Source organism: Chamaea fasciata, unplaced genomic scaffold (assembly GCF_029207755.1).
Source record: "Chamaea fasciata isolate MVZ Bird 193981 ecotype frontalis unplaced genomic scaffold, bChaFas1.0.hap1 SCAF_11, whole genome shotgun sequence".
Lineage (NCBI taxonomy): Eukaryota > Metazoa > Chordata > Aves > Passeriformes > Sylviidae > Chamaea > Chamaea fasciata.
Window position 1 is genome coordinate 6,178,845 of NW_027094096.1, and position 15,738 is coordinate 6,194,582.

Consider the following 15,738-nt stretch of genomic DNA (forward strand, 5'->3'; position numbering starts at 1 on the left):
ATGGTGATAAAGAGTTTCTGTGGAAAACACCCCACTGATCTCTGCTTTAAAACCACACAGGTTCTTTGCTTTGAGCTTTTTCCAGCTGCTTGAGCTCTGCCTTTTTTCTTGTTACAGAAGCTGTTCAAAGTCATTGCTCCTCCACTGAATGCTGGAAAGTCTCTCACAGGTACAGAATGCTTTCCCTTTTAAGATTTCTAGTTTTGATACTTGATATTTTGAATATCCCTAGTCACTTCCAATGAAGAGATGCAAAAAGGGAATACATACCCAAGATAAGGGTCTTGGCAAGCAGAACAGTGTTCTAGTACTATTTACTGTGTGTAAAGCTGCTCGACCTTGTATGATAAACTGTGTGTGTGAGAAGAACTGCATCTCTGTGTCTTGTCTTGTGAAGAAAGGGTGACAAACAATTTTTGTTTTGTAGATGAGCAGGTGGTGATGGGCAACAAGCTGCTTGTGTATATAAGGTAAGGTCCTTCAGAAAGTGTGAGGTGTTGCCTTGTGGTGGCACCAGATTTTAGCCTTGCTGTAGTTGCAGAACCTTATTGGGAGTTTCAGGGTCTGAAAGATTGTATAAAATAGCAGTGGGTACTCGCTACAGCTCACTTAAATTTACAATCCCTTCCTGTTGCACGTGGTGTGCGTGAATAGGACGCATCAAGTTGGAGGCTTAGAGCCCAAGTTACTGCTGATGTACATTTTTAATTTCACAATTGTTGTGTGTGAGACAGAGCTCCTTGACCAAGGGCTCTGTAGCCTCATGTTTTGTAGCAGGCCATGTTCTGTCCTGCCTTTTGGGATAGCTGTGCTCAGCTGCTCCTTGCTGGGTTTCCTGTCTTCTGCAGGAGCTTGCACAGGAGGGATTCATTAGTGAATTCCTGTTTCTGGAGTCTGAGCAAGATTGCAAGATTGTGAAGTTAGCTTCTGCATTACTCCAGCTTCCTAAAATTGAAAATTTTGTGAGAGATACTGAGTTTTTCCATTACTTTCCTGCTGTGGAATGACTGCAAATTCATGCAGTGTGTTGGCTCAGTGTGTATTAACAGCAGTGCTGCCTGGGATGCTTCTTGCTTTCATGATTTACAAAATAAATTGGTGTGCCTTGTGTTAAGAGCATCCTTAAAATGAAGTCAAAAAATGAACAATTGTCAATGTCTTTAATGTCAGGTGTATTAAAATGCCTTTCCCCTCCTTTTCTGTAGCTGCTGCTTGGCAGGCCGTGCGTATCCACTGGGTGATATTCCTGAAGATCTGGTACCTTTGGTGAAAAATCAGGTGAGAAACGTCTCAGAAGGCAACCTCCCCACCTGAGGTTTTTAGAAGAAGCTGCATATGTCTTACTTCATGGATTTCCACGGGAAAACTGTTATCAGACTGGTAACTGTGTCTTGGTGATAGGAGTATATCCCATTAATTACAGAATTAGTTTTTAATGGATGAAATCAAACAGTTGTTGCAGTCTGAATATTTAAACGTAATATTTTTCTTTCAATTGTAAATTGGGGTGTGGGAACACAGAGTTCTCAGTGATTGGGGTTTTTGCCTTATTCTTTACCACAGAGTTAACAGAAATGTGTAGCTGTTTTTTCTTTGTAAACTTAACGTGTCAAAAATGGGAGGGTCTTCCCTGTTTTCAAATGCATGTGACACAAGATTGACATTGGGGAGAAATGTCTCTAAGTAGCTCTTGGTTGTAGGTTTCTTGAAGGCTTTTGACTCCTTTGGACTAATCTGACAATTTCTTGAAACAGAGGATGTTCCTGATCATCACTTTCTGTGCTCACAAAACTTCTTCCTGAGTTTCTGGCTGGTTTTACAACAAATATTTTTTGTGTGTTTTTAGCATTTCCCTTCAGTTTCAGGGTTCCAGTGAGAGGGAGTGCTTTTTCTTTTGCACTTTGCAGTTCAATGGAACAACCGGTGTTTGAATGTGGGATGGATTTTTGTTTGTAGTTTTCTGTGTTTGGATTTTGTTTCCTAGTCCAGAGCTTGCAGCTCTCTGTACGTGGTAGCTCTGGGTTCCTGCAGCCCCTTTCCTCAGTGGCTGTGCAAACCAGTCCACTCCACTTTGCTGGGCCAAGCACTGGCTGTTGCCCTCTCCCAGGGTTGTTGGGTTGTCCCCTGCTCAGGCTGTGAGGGGAGGCAGGAGCCCAGTCAGCAGCAGCTGCAGCCCTGGGAAGAGCCTTCAGCCTCTCCTTTCTGTGATTCCTGGTGGTGTTCCTGAGAGCTGGGCTTAAGTAACACCTTTTTGTCTGGTGGGTTTGTTTTGTTTTCTTAAGCAGTCCTAGGTGCCAGATTGAGATCGAGGAGGCCAGCAGGGAAGGTGTGGATCTGAAAGGCAAGCTGCTAATTCCTGCTGGATTCACTGCCACTGTGCTGACAGAAGATTAACTCAGAACAGGAGTAAATGAGGGAACATGACACTTGGAGAGGGTGGCTGGGAGAGCACATGGCCCGTCAGATGTCCGTGGGATCCCAGTGTGTACCCAACACGTATTCCTGAGTGCTGCTCCAGCCTGGAGCCTCCTGCTCCCTTCCTGCTGGCAGCCAGCTCTGCTGTGAGCCTGGCTGAGACACCTGCAGCTGGCCCTGCCCTCTTGGTTCCCTGGGATGGTCTGGACACCTCTGTCAGGGGCTCAGTAAAGGGAGTTTGTTTTGGAAGACGGCCTCAAATTTCATGAACTGCAAAGTCAGTGGAAGAGACAGAGTTGAAAAGCACCTCAGTCAGCCTTTGCAGTGCCAAAAGCTTTGTGCCTCACAGTGAGGGGGCAGATTGACTGTCTCTTCCCAAGTGCATTGCTGACAAGGAGAGGAGCTGTGCCCTGGATAAGGAGGAGTTGCACAGCTTCCCAGGAAAGCTGCCAGGAAGGGGAGGGAGCTTTCTAATTTCACACGCTTCTGTCTGCAAGTATAAATAAGCCTTTATTTTTGTTTGATCTTAAATTTTGATTGATCTTAAATTGGTTGGTGAGTGTAAGGAGTGCTGACAAGCAACAGAAAACACCACTCAAATAAGAACTGATGGACTCCTAAGGGGCTCTAAAGCTTGAGTGCAAAGCAGATAATGGTGCTGCTTTCCCATGCACTTGTGCCCGCAGTGATCTGAAATCCATAGGAAAATCTGCTTGCCTTGTCCTTGCAGGTGTTTGAGTTTCTGATCCGGCTGCACTCTGCTGAGGGCTCTGTGGATGAGGAGGTGTATCCCTACGTCCGGACCCTGCTGCACTTCGACACACGGGAATTCCTCAATGTGCTGGCTCTGGTAAGAGACCCTGGCCTTCTGAGAGGAAAATGTAGTGCCAGTTCTCCTATCATCACTGAGGTTCCTGTCAATAAATCCATGCTTTAGCTAAACCAGGAGTTCCTGGCTTGTGGCAAGAACAGTTCTGGTGCTTGTTCTATAAGATACTAGAGGGAATCACAGTAGTCCTTCGTGGCCTTAAATACAGAGTGATGAACATGGCATTACACAGTGAAAGTTCTGACAACAGAGGCTGTCTTTAAAACAGAGGTAAACCAAGAATAATGTATTTGTAAAGTGTGTTTTAGTATCTATCTCTATCCCCTGCATAGAAGTCTCTCTCTCTTCTTTCCAAATTTCTAGAATTTCTCATGTCTATTTGGACCCGTTACTTTAACCTGAATGTGTAAAAACCATTTTGGTAATTACAGAAGAGCAAATTATATCTTGGAACCTGCTGTTTAGGGATATGCAGAGAAAGGACTTAAACCAGCATTGCCTGCTTTGTGTTTGCTGTTCTGAGGGATTCTGCTCAAAGTGTCAGCATTTTGCCTCTTGCAGACTTTTGAAGACTTTAAGAATGATAAGCAAGCTGTGGAGTATCAACAGAGAATTGTGGACATTCTTCTGAAAGTGAGTGTGCCTAAAAATGAACTGTTCTTGTATCTGACTGATTGTATGCATTGCTCTGCACTACAGCCTGCAATCTGGAGGAGGTGTTTCCTGTCCTGCCCTGGCTGACACCTCTGAGAAGGTGCTGGGCAGGAGCATGGATTCACCTCAGCCAAAGCTCTCAGTTGGATATTCAGAAATGATGATTCATGCACTTCAAATATGCTGACAGAGAGGTCTCCTTTCCTGTAATTTCACCTGGGTGGTACTTTGTCAAATTTCTTGTCTCTGCACCATTAAGCTTTTTTTATCTGCTTCTCACTGAATCTACTCCTTGATTCCTTCTGAGCAGGTAAAAAGGTCCCAGGTATCCTGTGCTTGGCAGGGTGCCACTGTTTTTCTGCTGAATCCCTGTTCCCTGTGCCTGTAAATTCTGTGTTTGGCATGCAGCATTTCCAGGATGACAGGCCTATCTTTAGTTTAGGAGAGAAGAGGAATGTCAGTTATCAGCCTGGTGCTCTGGAAATCACTTGTCATCCCCAGCTCCTGTTCCCAACAATGGATGTTCCCATTAAAAGCTCTCACTGCCAGGCGCCGTTAGCTTTCCCCTCCAAGCTGTCACCATTAATCATGAGTGACTCCACTTGGAAGCTGTTTATACATAAACATAGCATAAGTAGCGTTTCCCTGTCCCTGTCATCACTGATAGGTGAGACAAGGGCACGGTGAGTGACTTGGGTGGCAGTGCTGCTGCAGTGGGCTGAGACAATGCCACTGTGAGGGGTTTTGTGAGCCTGCCCAAGCAGGATATGGCTCTGAGGGGTATTTTTGCCCTGTGATGGCTCAGCCCCTCTGGTTTGTGTCCTGAGCTGCTGTTAGCAGGAGGTGGCACACTGCAGCCACGTTCCAGAGCTGCTGGGAATGTGTTCCTGTGGCACCAACAGCAGGAGGCCAACTTGACAAGGGCTGCAGCACTGCATCTTCAGGCAAACAATGTGGTGTTACAAAAACTGTCAGTCCTTTGGTCTTTGATCTGCTGTTCTCTTGGATAAAAGTTAAAAACTCTTGAAACTTTCAATTTAAAATTGTCATTAGCAATTAAGAAAACCCCTATGAAATAGCTGTGCTTTTGGAATCGTTTGGTGAACGTAGACATTCTGCTAATGCTGATCAAAACTTTTGCCAAATGTATCATCTATGTGGCTGACCTGCAGCCTCTGGGAAATTGCTCTGTTCCAGGGGTGCGGTATGTTCACCTTCACGTAGACCCGGTTTGTGAAAAACAAAGCCAAAATTAATAAAACACTCCAGATATTTCAGTGAATAGTTTTTTTAATGGTGTTAGGTAGTGCTGTTCTGACTAGGCTCCTGTAAGAAAAATAGCCTTTTGAGACAGAAAATGAAAACTGAAAAAGAATGATTACATTAGCTGGTGTCTCAAGCAGAGCTCTGCTTGATTCTCTAATGTGTCTGGCCTGCCTGCCTCACTTGTGTCACAAAACCATTTGCATCTCTTGGGGGTCTGGAACTCTGGGTCACTTGAAGAAATCAATTGACTCCACCCAGCTCTGACTGAATGAGGTTATAAACTGTGAGCTGCTCCATGGCGAGGCTTTGCTACTGCAGCTCTTAGATCTTAGCTGACAGAGTTGTCCAGGTGATGGATTTCCTCCCAAGTTAAACACACTGCTCTTAGAGGGGACTCTCCAAACAGGGGCATTTCACTTTCACTTAGAGTTTAGGATTTTATTTTTTTTTTTGAAGCAGGAGACACCAAGTCAGGACACATCAGGCTCATGTTTTATACACCAGACAGGTGAAAAGCACTTCTTGGATTTTCAATCCCTTTTGTAGTGACTCTTAGGTACTCATTTTTTCTGTAATTTCAAGTCAGCACAGCCACAAGTTTCTCTAAATATTGTTAGACTAACACTAATATAACGTGACAAAAGCTCTTCCCCAAACCTGCAGTCATTTCTTAGCTATTAAAGTAGTTCTTTGCATGCCACAGTTGAAGTGGTGAGTGCCTGGGGCTTGAAATGAGGTGTTTGAGGTAATTTTCTCCTATAGTAATTTAATAATGTGACAACATTTCTTTGCTCAGAAGCTGTTGCATGTCCCATGATCAACAGAGGCAGAGATAAATGTGGGTTTGGAGCCTCTTCACACCTGAAAAACAGGGACATGCAAAAATTCTTCCCTTGAGTTTATGGCAGGGAGGTGGAGCCTCTTCAGCTTTGGGACAGAAGTGCTTTAGCAAGGACACATCCACTGCCTGTGTCTTCAGGTGACACAGCTGAATGCTGGGGAAGGGGACTTGTGTTTGATCTTCAGGATGGACTAACACCAGGAGGTGTCTGGGGGAGGAGGAGACATCATGGCTCACAGGGATTTCTTGTTGTCCCAGTTACTTTCCCAAAGGCAGCTGCAGAATCAATCCCTTGTGAGTTTATTTTTCCCTTTTCTCTCTAACATTTCTCAGGTCATGGTGGAGAATTCTGACTTCACCCCATCACAGGTTGGCTGTCTCTTCACCTTCCTTGCCCGGCAGCTCGCCAAGCCCAACAACACCTTGTTTGTCAACAGGACACTGTTTGACCAGGCAGGTATTCCTGAGTGTGTGACATTCCAAGCAGGGTGCACCACTGCAGAAAGCATGGTCAGTGCTGTAGACTGGAGCAGATCTGAAGGTACTGGTGCATTATAACCGTTAATCTTGCTGGGCCATTGCTGTGGTTTCCCAGGAGCAGTGTGGAAGTGTTCAAGGCCAGGCTGGATGAAACTCTGAGCAATCTGGTCTAGTGGAAGGTGTCCCTACCCATGGCAGAGGGGTGGAACTAGATGAGCCTTAAGGTCCCTTCCAACCCAAGCCAGTCTGGGATAAGGCATGTCAACTAAAATTACATTAGTGAGCTTATGGAGCACATAAATGTAGTTGGTAATTTTTAGTTCAGGTGGCCCTACCTCCTCTGCTGTCTAAAAAAGGCATTTGCACCAATGCAAATGAGTTAACTTTGTATCCCACCTTAAGCCCCAGAAATTCCTGGGACTGAGGAGGAGGCTTCACTGGCTACAGCAGTTGTGCTGTGATGATAAGGGGATGTATGAGCACTAATAAAAATGAAATAGAATATATTTGTCCTTGGTCCTAATTTAAATCTGAAGAACTCTGTAGAGGCTAAGCAGATTTGGATTATTAAACACTTTCATTCCACATATATATTAAATTTTATGAACTACGTAATTTCCTGATGAGATGGCACAGTCCAGGAGAGAGGGTCGGTGTAGTGATGCCAGCTCTTTGGTGTGTAGTCTGAAGCAGAAACATGGGGTTCCCTGAGCTCTTCTATATTCCCTGGGTTCCCTAAAGTTTGGTCCTAGATCCTGGTGCAGACTCCTGTGTTTCCCTCTCAGGAGTCTTTCAGCAATTCTCTGCTCTTCAGTATTCCCAGTTTGGTTCCAGGACCAGGTGCATTCAGATGGTGCCGTTGTGTGGGGGTTTGCTGTTGGCACTGCTGGTGCTCGGGGTGTGCTGGTCACTTTGTGCCCCCAGCTGTGTCAGCCAGGCCTGGCTCACGCCAACCTCTCTCCCTGGCACAGGTGCTGGAGTTCCTGTGCAGCCCTGATGACGACTCCCGGCATTCTGAGAGGCAGCAGGTAAGAGCCTTGCAGGGAATGCTCCTTGGAGCACCAGGCAGGGCCAGGCTGTGGAGCAGAATTTGGTCTTGGGAGTGAGTATGGGCTTTGGGTCACATGCCGAAAACATGGGCATGGGAATATTGGGCAGTGCTGGGCACAGCAGGAGGGAAGGGTCCCACCCCAGCATTGCCTGCAGCACCAAGAACAGAGGCAGGAAAGTTCTCATAAGCTCATGGCCTTCCTATTTAAAGCACAATCAATTAAAAAATCAGTCAGCCCTATGTTCTTACTATGTTTAATGGAGCAGGAGCAGTGTACTTGTAGTGGCACTAGCTGTTCGGCTGCTGTTGCTGCCCTGTAAATAACTGGTGTTCAATCTCTGCAGGTCCTTTTAGAGCTGCTCCAGGCAGGAGGGATCGTGCAGTTTGAAGAGAGCCGCCTTATCCAAATGGCAGAGAAGGCTGAGTTGTGAGTTGCTGGACACAATATATAAAAAATGCTTTTAAATCTCTTCCACAGCTCTTTTTTGGCTCCACTTTTCTTGTTTCTACTTTGCAGCTGTGTTTGGAGTTACTTATTTTCCCTGTGCATTCACATTATGCTTTATTTAAGATGTCCACATTTAGTCCAAGGTTTTCTTTCCTGGATGTTCTCAGAGATAGCATTGTTAAGAAAAGAAGGGGTAGAGCTGTGGAAACCCTTCGGTAGAAACCCTGTGGGACTTGATGAGTTTTGACATCTCTATCCTAGAGCCCAAGCTGTGTTCAGAGGTACAGTTGTATATTGGAATGCTCTACCCCTGGCAGATGGAGATGCCTGGTTGGGGTGAGGCCCACAGGTGGATTTAAAAGCATGAAGGGGTCTGGAGCCACCCCCATGGTACTCGTTTTAGAATTGAGTAGGAGAGACAAAAACAGTGTCTGGAAAGGCTGAGAATTTCCAGTATCTCCTTTAGATGCCTTATGATTCCAGAAAGAGTCATGCCAGAGCAGAGCCAGCCAGGAAGAGCATCTTCATCCAGGTTGTGAGTTTGGGTGTTACATGAATGAATCCACCATGCTACAAAGGACCAGAGGGAGGGCAGTGGGGGTATGCTCTGCCTCTTCTCCTGTGTGTCCTAAAAGGAGTAACTCTATCAAATTTTTCAGATTCAGTAAATACATTTTTTCCCCTTGCTTCAGAGAATTTGACAGCCAGCGCCCCCCCCCAGCTCAGTCACTTCCATCAGAGCTGAAAGAGCTATAGTGTAATATTAATTATCAGACTGTTCATTTGGTTTGACTCAGTTACTTCTGTTTTATGTAAAGTCTCAAAATATTGAAGATGCTTATTAAAATGTGGAAGGTAGGAAGCTGTGTCATAACACATTGTTGAGTCATGTTCAGTGAATTTCTTCAAATTAGTGTAGTGGATTTGACCTAGCTTAGATCAGAGTGTTGAGGAAACAGGGAAGATCATCTCTGACAGCAGAACCTGTGAGACCTGGTTTCATTAAGAATTGTTGTCCTCTGTCCCTTGGCTCTCCCCTTAGTAACTCCACTTTTGTCTGTTCTGTGTGATAATTTCCCAGAAGAGGGAAGTTGATGGGCAGGTTGGCCTGAGGCTGGTACAAATGGCACTCCAGCACACTGGAGCCACCCAGCCTGTGTGCTGAAAACCCTAAAGTCAGACACTTCCAAATGCTGCCTGTTTGTTGTGCTGGCTCAGCTGTGTGGTTTTCCTGACATGGGAAGTTTTCCTCTCCTTTCAGCTATCAGATCTGTGAGTTCATGTATGAACGGCAGCTTCGCTATGACAAAATCATCAGCTGTTACCTGCGGGATCCCCTGCGGAAGGTGAGTGGCTCTGGTGCTCCTGGCCCTTCTGCTTTGTGCCCATGCAGCCTGTCCTGCTGGCCACAGTGACTGGGCTGGTTTTTTTTTTTTAAGTTTCAGAGTTTTTCTTTATTTTTAAATGTACTGCTAGTACATCAAACCTGAGTGCAAGGTGGGGTTTACTGCAGATGTGGCTACCTGCAGTACTTTTTTGTTTCTGCCATTGGTCCCCACATTTCTTCCCCTGGACACAGGCTCTCTGCCCTTATTATCTCTCTGCCATTACCTTTGGTATGCATACCTGCCACAGTTTTTGAGGTATTCCCTTCCCTACCACCAGCAGAAGTTGGGATGAGAGTTTGGCAAATGTGTCCTCGCCGGGTCCTTATAAACCCACAATGCTGAACATTGTGTGGGTGAAGAAGTCAGAAGAGGAGGTTGTGATAGTGAGATTGTTGAAAACCATGACTCAGGAGAGCACCTGAGCTGGGGACAGTGCAGGAGTGCCTGGGGCAGAGGCCAGTGTCAGGGAGGAGTTCAGGAATGTGCTGGGGAAACTGAGCTACCCTCTGGCAGAATGTTCTCTCTGCCTGTGCTCCTAGCTCAAGTGATGTCCTGTCCTTTTTCCCTGTGGGCAAGAGGGACACATTTCTAGTTGGGGAAGAACAGTTCTCTTTGACCTCAGTGCTTAACACATTAGCATCAGATTCCTCTTGGCTCTCTTTTCCTTGCAGTTCTTCGGGAACTGTTTAGGGACATACGGCCTCCCTGCAGATAACACATCCTGACCTGCTTGAAGAGGACTAGCCCTAAGGTCATCCCAAGGCTGTTGGAAACACTCTTGTTTCCAAAAGCCAGTGCCATCAGGGGTGCTGCAGAGCACACTGCAGCATTTATGGGTTTATGCCTTACAGGAAGAGGTTTTCAACTACATCCACAACATCCTGTCCATGCCTGGCTACAGTGCTGAGGAGAAGCAGCTGGTGTGGCAGAAAGCTTTGGACCATATAGAGGTAGGTACAGTATATCCTGCACCCACGGTCCCTCAGCTCCTGCTAATGGCTCTTGGATCTGCTGGGTGCTTTTCCATAAGCACAAGTGTCCAGTGCTGAGTCACAGCTGTTGAGACAGCTCTGACGTAAGCCCAGAGCTCTCACACATTAATGGAAGTGCCTCTCTCAGATTCAGGCTGGCTTCCTTGGCTTCCTGGTTTCAAGTGCTGCTCTTTGGATAATGGAGCCTTCTCAGGGGGTGATGGGTAGTGAGCACTGTGGAGCAGGAGAGGGATCCACTAGCAAATATTCCATCTCCTGAGCATGCAGCAGCAAGGCAGGATATGGACATCACTGACCTCACAGGCTGTGGGATCCGGCTCCTCATCCTGATCCTCACACTGAGAAGTGCATTCAGGCCTGGTGGGCTGGCACTGCTAACCTGGGGGACGATGGGGTCATGAGTTCTCTGTAAGACACAGGCTGCTGCTAGACTTCTCCAGCTAAGAATTTTTCCCATGTCTTCAGCCTCTGTCAGCGTCAGGGAATGAACATGTCTGAAATGATTGTCCAGTCAGTAGATTTGGAGAATCTATAATATTTCTAGTTCCTATAAGATGTTCTCAGTCCCCACCAGGGTGATCTGGAGATAAGCCAGGAAAATAATTCTGTCTGTAAAATAAGTCTTGCAGACCACACTCCTTAGCAGAAAATGACCAGTGAATCTATATCCTGTGAGGCAGACAAAAAGCTAATGGGCACGTCCAGGGTACTTTTAGTTTCTACCAGCATCTGCAAGTAGTGCATGACTAATGAGAAAATGGACCAAGAGGGAGCGTGATTCAAAAGGCAATGCACAAAGAAACCCTGTGACTGCAGCTGTCTGACATGTGGCTCACTGAGCTCACAGCCCCTCTCCAGAGGCACTGGCAGAGTTGTGGGACTGGTGGGGATGGTTGTGCTGGGACTGAGCAGGCCTGGCTCATTGCAACTTTGTTAGAGCAGCTGGGATTCCAGGCTGGGCAAGCTGCTGTCTGCTGTGCTGCTTCTTGTGTCTGCTTCCTTCTTCTACTGCATCCCTGGTCCCCCAGAGAGCTGCTGGACAGGTGATGGCCTCTCTGGGTCACCTTTCTTAGGTGCTGTCAGTGAGATCAGCTCCCTGATTTATTTTGGCGTCTTCTATTTCCCATGATTGGTAAACTGCGTGGTCTAGCAGCCTGGTAGCTGCTGTGGGCTTTTGTCCTTTTCCACTGTTAATCCTACTCTCAGACATTCAGAAGACTTGGAACAGTAAATAATAGTTTACTTTACTGGAGTGAAACTGTGATTTCAGCTCTTAGGACAACTGCCATTTGCAGAGGTGTGAATGCAGCAAACCAACCTCTTCAGACAAAACTAGCAGTGTCTGGAGAGGATTTCCTGCTGATTGTATGGCAGAAAGTGGGGTTTGTGATCAGTGCCACTTTTCGTTTTCCCCATCGTCCCACAGCCATTGTTCCTTGATGTTTATCTTCAAAACAGAAACTCTGTTCTCTTCAGTCACAGTACTGGTCCTTTTCTACCCTCATAGCCCCATGCCTTGTGTCCGTACTGTCCCCTCAAGGGCTGTCTGAGCAGTACCGTGTCTGCAGGTTGTTGATACCTGGAGAGGATGGAAACCCAAGCACCAAACGTTTTGCTGGGGGATGGGCTCTCAAGGTTGCAGTGATTCCAGACAGGGAGATTGGGCCAGCTCCCTCCAGCCTGGTGTTCCTGGAGGCTCCCAGGAAGGGTTTGTCCAGAGAGACAAATAGATTAAGGCCGTGCCACTGCATCCATTCTGTGTCCCTCTGCACTGCTGTGCTTGAGATCTCCTGGTTGCTTTGGTTTGTGGGCTGAGCTTGTGCAGTAAAGCTGTGGGGTCAAACACTGCAGAGTTTCTTGTGGAGTAGGCAGGTTTTCCTTTGGAAACCTCACCAAAGGCATCATCTGTGACAGCTCTTCCTAAAGAGCTTGTGGAATGGTCAGGCTCTTCCTTGCTTCCCTTCACCCCAGTCTGTTGCTGGCATTGGCTGTATTTAGTGGCTGCTTTGCCTGTATGGAGGCCAAGCTACTGCTAAGGAACTTCTTCAGTTTGGGGTTTTTGCCAGGTGTACATTTCTGAAAATTTTCTTTCTTTACCGCTGTAACAGTTGTTTTTGTTCAGTAAAGAAATGTTTTCTCGTTTTTAGGTTCAGCAGGGGCTTTTGGGAAGGGTTACCAGGTGCACAGTATTGTTTTGCAGCAGTTGCTTCTCATTTATTTGGAAGTGTGGATGCATTTGGAGGGGTTAGAAGCAAAAAGCTCACATTGCAGGTTGTGTAAACTTGTATGATATGAAGCCTGTTAGCTCAAGCTTGACAGAAAGCAAACCCACAGGCATCTAAACGATTTTTGTTTCCTTGTATTACAATAGAGAAATAGCTTTTTCATGACTGGACAGGTGTCAGTTATGGTGATCAGTGACAGGAAACTTGCTTTTAAACCTCTGGTTTGGTTCAGTTCAAGCCAGTTAAACACTTTCCATTGGACTGAGAAATTCCTAAGGGTTGGTGGTTTCCTCTTCCCTGCTGGCTTGCAGTTGTCACTGGGAATGTCTTGTTGGCAGGGGGTAAAGACAGTTGTCAGAAAACTTGATGAATAACTTCCTCTCCTAAGGACTGAGATGGGTTCTTGGTATGAAGAGTTTTGTATTCTTCAAAGCCTGGTGTGGAGTAGAAACATCAACTTTCAAAAATCCCTTTTTACCAACAACCCTTCTATTTTTTCTACATCTCTCTTTGTGCAATGGTGTTTGTTATCTTACACTTGCATCTAGGCAAAGGTGCAGTATGGATGGGCTCAGTGATGCTGCATAATTATATTGCCTGAGAAATCAAAAGGAATTAATTTGCTTGTGTTTCCCCCCCAAAGGAGCTGCTGGTGCTGAGCCCAGGTAAAGCAGCTGACCTGGCAGCCATTCACTTCAGCGAGCAGATCGAGAGCATCATCTCAAACCTGCAGGTGAAGTGTCAAACTCCATTAGTTTGGGGCTTCTGTACAGTAGGGATGTCATTCCTGTAGGAAATGATTGCTAAGAGTCATGGTGAGTTATTGCTGTGTCAGAAACAGAAGAAAGATAGGCTGTAGCTACTCACTGGTAGGAATTGTTACATCTCAGTTACTTGGCCTGTTTGTAGGGTTCTGGCCATAAAAATGTATAAGCTCAGAGCTGCTGGTTGCAGCTTTTAGTTGAGGTTCAGTATGGCTTGGAGTCCCAGAGCAGGGCTGTTGTCAGCAGCATCCTCTGAATATTTGTGCAAGACATGCCTAAAGCAGCTCCTTCAGCTGGCAGCAGCTGGGAGCTGTGTTTTCTTCAGTGGATATAGTTCAAGGATTACTGTTTTATAGCACATTATTTAAAATAACAATACTCTGTCTCCTCCTGTTGTACAGGACCAGTTCTTGCTCTTCCAGTTCCTGAGGAGTCTCCTTGATCCAAGGTATGTAGAAAATTGGACTGTTTACAAACTGCAGCTTGAAAACGTGGATTAAAATCAGTTCTTTGAAACAGTGCATCAATAGCCAGCCTATGGCCAAGACCAGGCTTAGGAAAGGCGACCTGCTCCTCAGGGTGCCCCAAGTTGAGAAGGACAGCCCAAAAGAGGCATTGTGGGGAGCATCCTTCAGAGGAGTCCCTGCCTGGGATGTGCTGTGGGCTCCAGGGCATGGAATGTGCTGCCTCTGGCAGGTGGGGGGAGCTTTGGCACTGCTGCCCCAGAGGGCCGTGGAATGGTTACCCTGGGGCTGGAGCACCCATTTCTCTTCTCAGCAGGGGCAGATTGCCCTTGAGAGAAGATTTCTTTTCTCAGCCCACTCCTTTGGTTACTTGACTGAGGTGCTCCATAAACAGAAGAGCATTTTGGTCCACTGACATTTTTAATTTCAGTCTTGTTTCAGAACTGCTGCCATATTTCACTGCAAGCTCCTCTTTTTAACTACTTGCTTTCTCCATCTGCTCCTGTTCTTTCAGGGCTTCAGCACTGTGTTCTCTTTCTGTTAAGTCAGTATCAAATGCTACAAGACATTTATATATGCACAGCTCCAGTTGCTTTCAAGCAATTGTTAATGCAACTGAGGGAGAGATCTTGGTTTGTCAATTAGTTCCAAATTATTTGTTCTTAATGAAGATGAGGCGTAGGAAAAGGCAATATTATCTAAATCCAAGTGTCAATGTTTCAGTTTTTGTTGAAGTGGAATAAAAAGCATGCTTTGGAAGCCAGAACCTGGAATGAATCAATCAGCTCTTGGATTTTGTTAGCATGTAAATTAAGGAAAAAACCAACTAACCAAAGCCAAAACCCTAAACATATATTTTGTTATTTCCTGAGTTCTACAGGAAATGTTTGTGTGGAATGTGTTCATTTCCATACCTCCTGTTTTCTCTGGGATCAAAACAAAATCAAAAAATATCTTGGTTGGGTTTTATAGGAAAGAAATCAGATGATTTAGTTAATCAGTGATTAATTAGGAAAAAAAAAAAAAGAAGTTGAGCAGAAATGAAACTCAGCTGGATGTTAAGTGGGACTTTGTTTATGCTGTGGTATCACTTGCACCCAGTGAAGGTAGTAATTAACCTGGATTCTAATCTTATGCACACAGTGCCTCCCATAATCTCTGAGTAATAAACATATCTAATTTCACTCTACCATAATTAGAGCTAAATAGACCCATTTCTCCTGTAGTTACCTCCTGATCACAGGCAACACCTGATGTGTTCAAACCAGCAATGGGAGGCAACGTTCTGCATCTGATCTTTCCACAGGTCTCTGCTTTTCCCTCAAGGATGATGTTCCATGTGGAACATGGCCCCATGGCTTATTCTTAATAATGCTCAGATCCTGAATCTGTTCTCAGTGCTTTGAAGTTGTTTTCTTCTAAGACCTATTGAAAGGACCTGAACTGTATCCTGGGAGAGGCAGGGAAGGAGGGGAAATCTTGCTCTGCAGACCTAACTGCAGATGCACCCACACTTTGTCGTATATTTGTACATAAAAGAGTGATTAGGCTGTCCTGCAACATCTGTCTCTTTTCATCCAATCTAAATGTTTCTATGCTTTTGTGAAGCAAAATTCTTGTCAAAATAAAGATTCTTAGAGCAGTAAATGAGCTTTCTAAGGTCTCAAATACAAATGATTGCTTGATCGTATGGGGACAAGACTCATCATGCTGGTCTAACTATCTGAGTTTGTGGAATTGCATTAGGGATTAATTTGGCCCATTTAATTTAGCTAGAGATTTATTTTTAAGGAGGTGGAAGGGGGAAGGGAGGAAACAGGGTTAACAGGAATTGCCTGGGGAAATTAAAACCAAATGTCTGAATGTTTGTAGCATAAAGCGGCCCCGGGAAACAGAGGACTTGGTAGGGATTGCTCAGCTC

General features: G+C 45.6%; 1 protein-coding gene across 2 annotated transcripts in view; it reads left to right on the forward strand.

Annotated features, from left to right (window-relative positions):
* The window catches only part of VPS8 (VPS8 subunit of CORVET complex), a 66,274-nt gene that overhangs the window by 25,198 nt on the left and 25,338 nt on the right, over positions 1-15,738 (forward strand). For both annotated transcript variants that reach the window (XM_066194152.1, XM_066194153.1), the window contains 12 exons: positions 118-169; positions 428-470; positions 1,206-1,278; positions 3,146-3,265; positions 3,806-3,877; positions 6,339-6,458; positions 7,457-7,513; positions 7,881-7,963; positions 9,246-9,330; positions 10,224-10,322; positions 13,233-13,322; positions 13,755-13,801. In XM_066194152.1, coding sequence (XP_066050249.1) covers positions 118-169; positions 428-470; positions 1,206-1,278; positions 3,146-3,265; positions 3,806-3,877; positions 6,339-6,458; positions 7,457-7,513; positions 7,881-7,963; positions 9,246-9,330; positions 10,224-10,322; positions 13,233-13,322; positions 13,755-13,801 — 941 coding nt within the window. The remainder of the gene's footprint in view (positions 1-117; positions 170-427; positions 471-1,205; positions 1,279-3,145; positions 3,266-3,805; positions 3,878-6,338; positions 6,459-7,456; positions 7,514-7,880; positions 7,964-9,245; positions 9,331-10,223; positions 10,323-13,232; positions 13,323-13,754; positions 13,802-15,738) is intronic.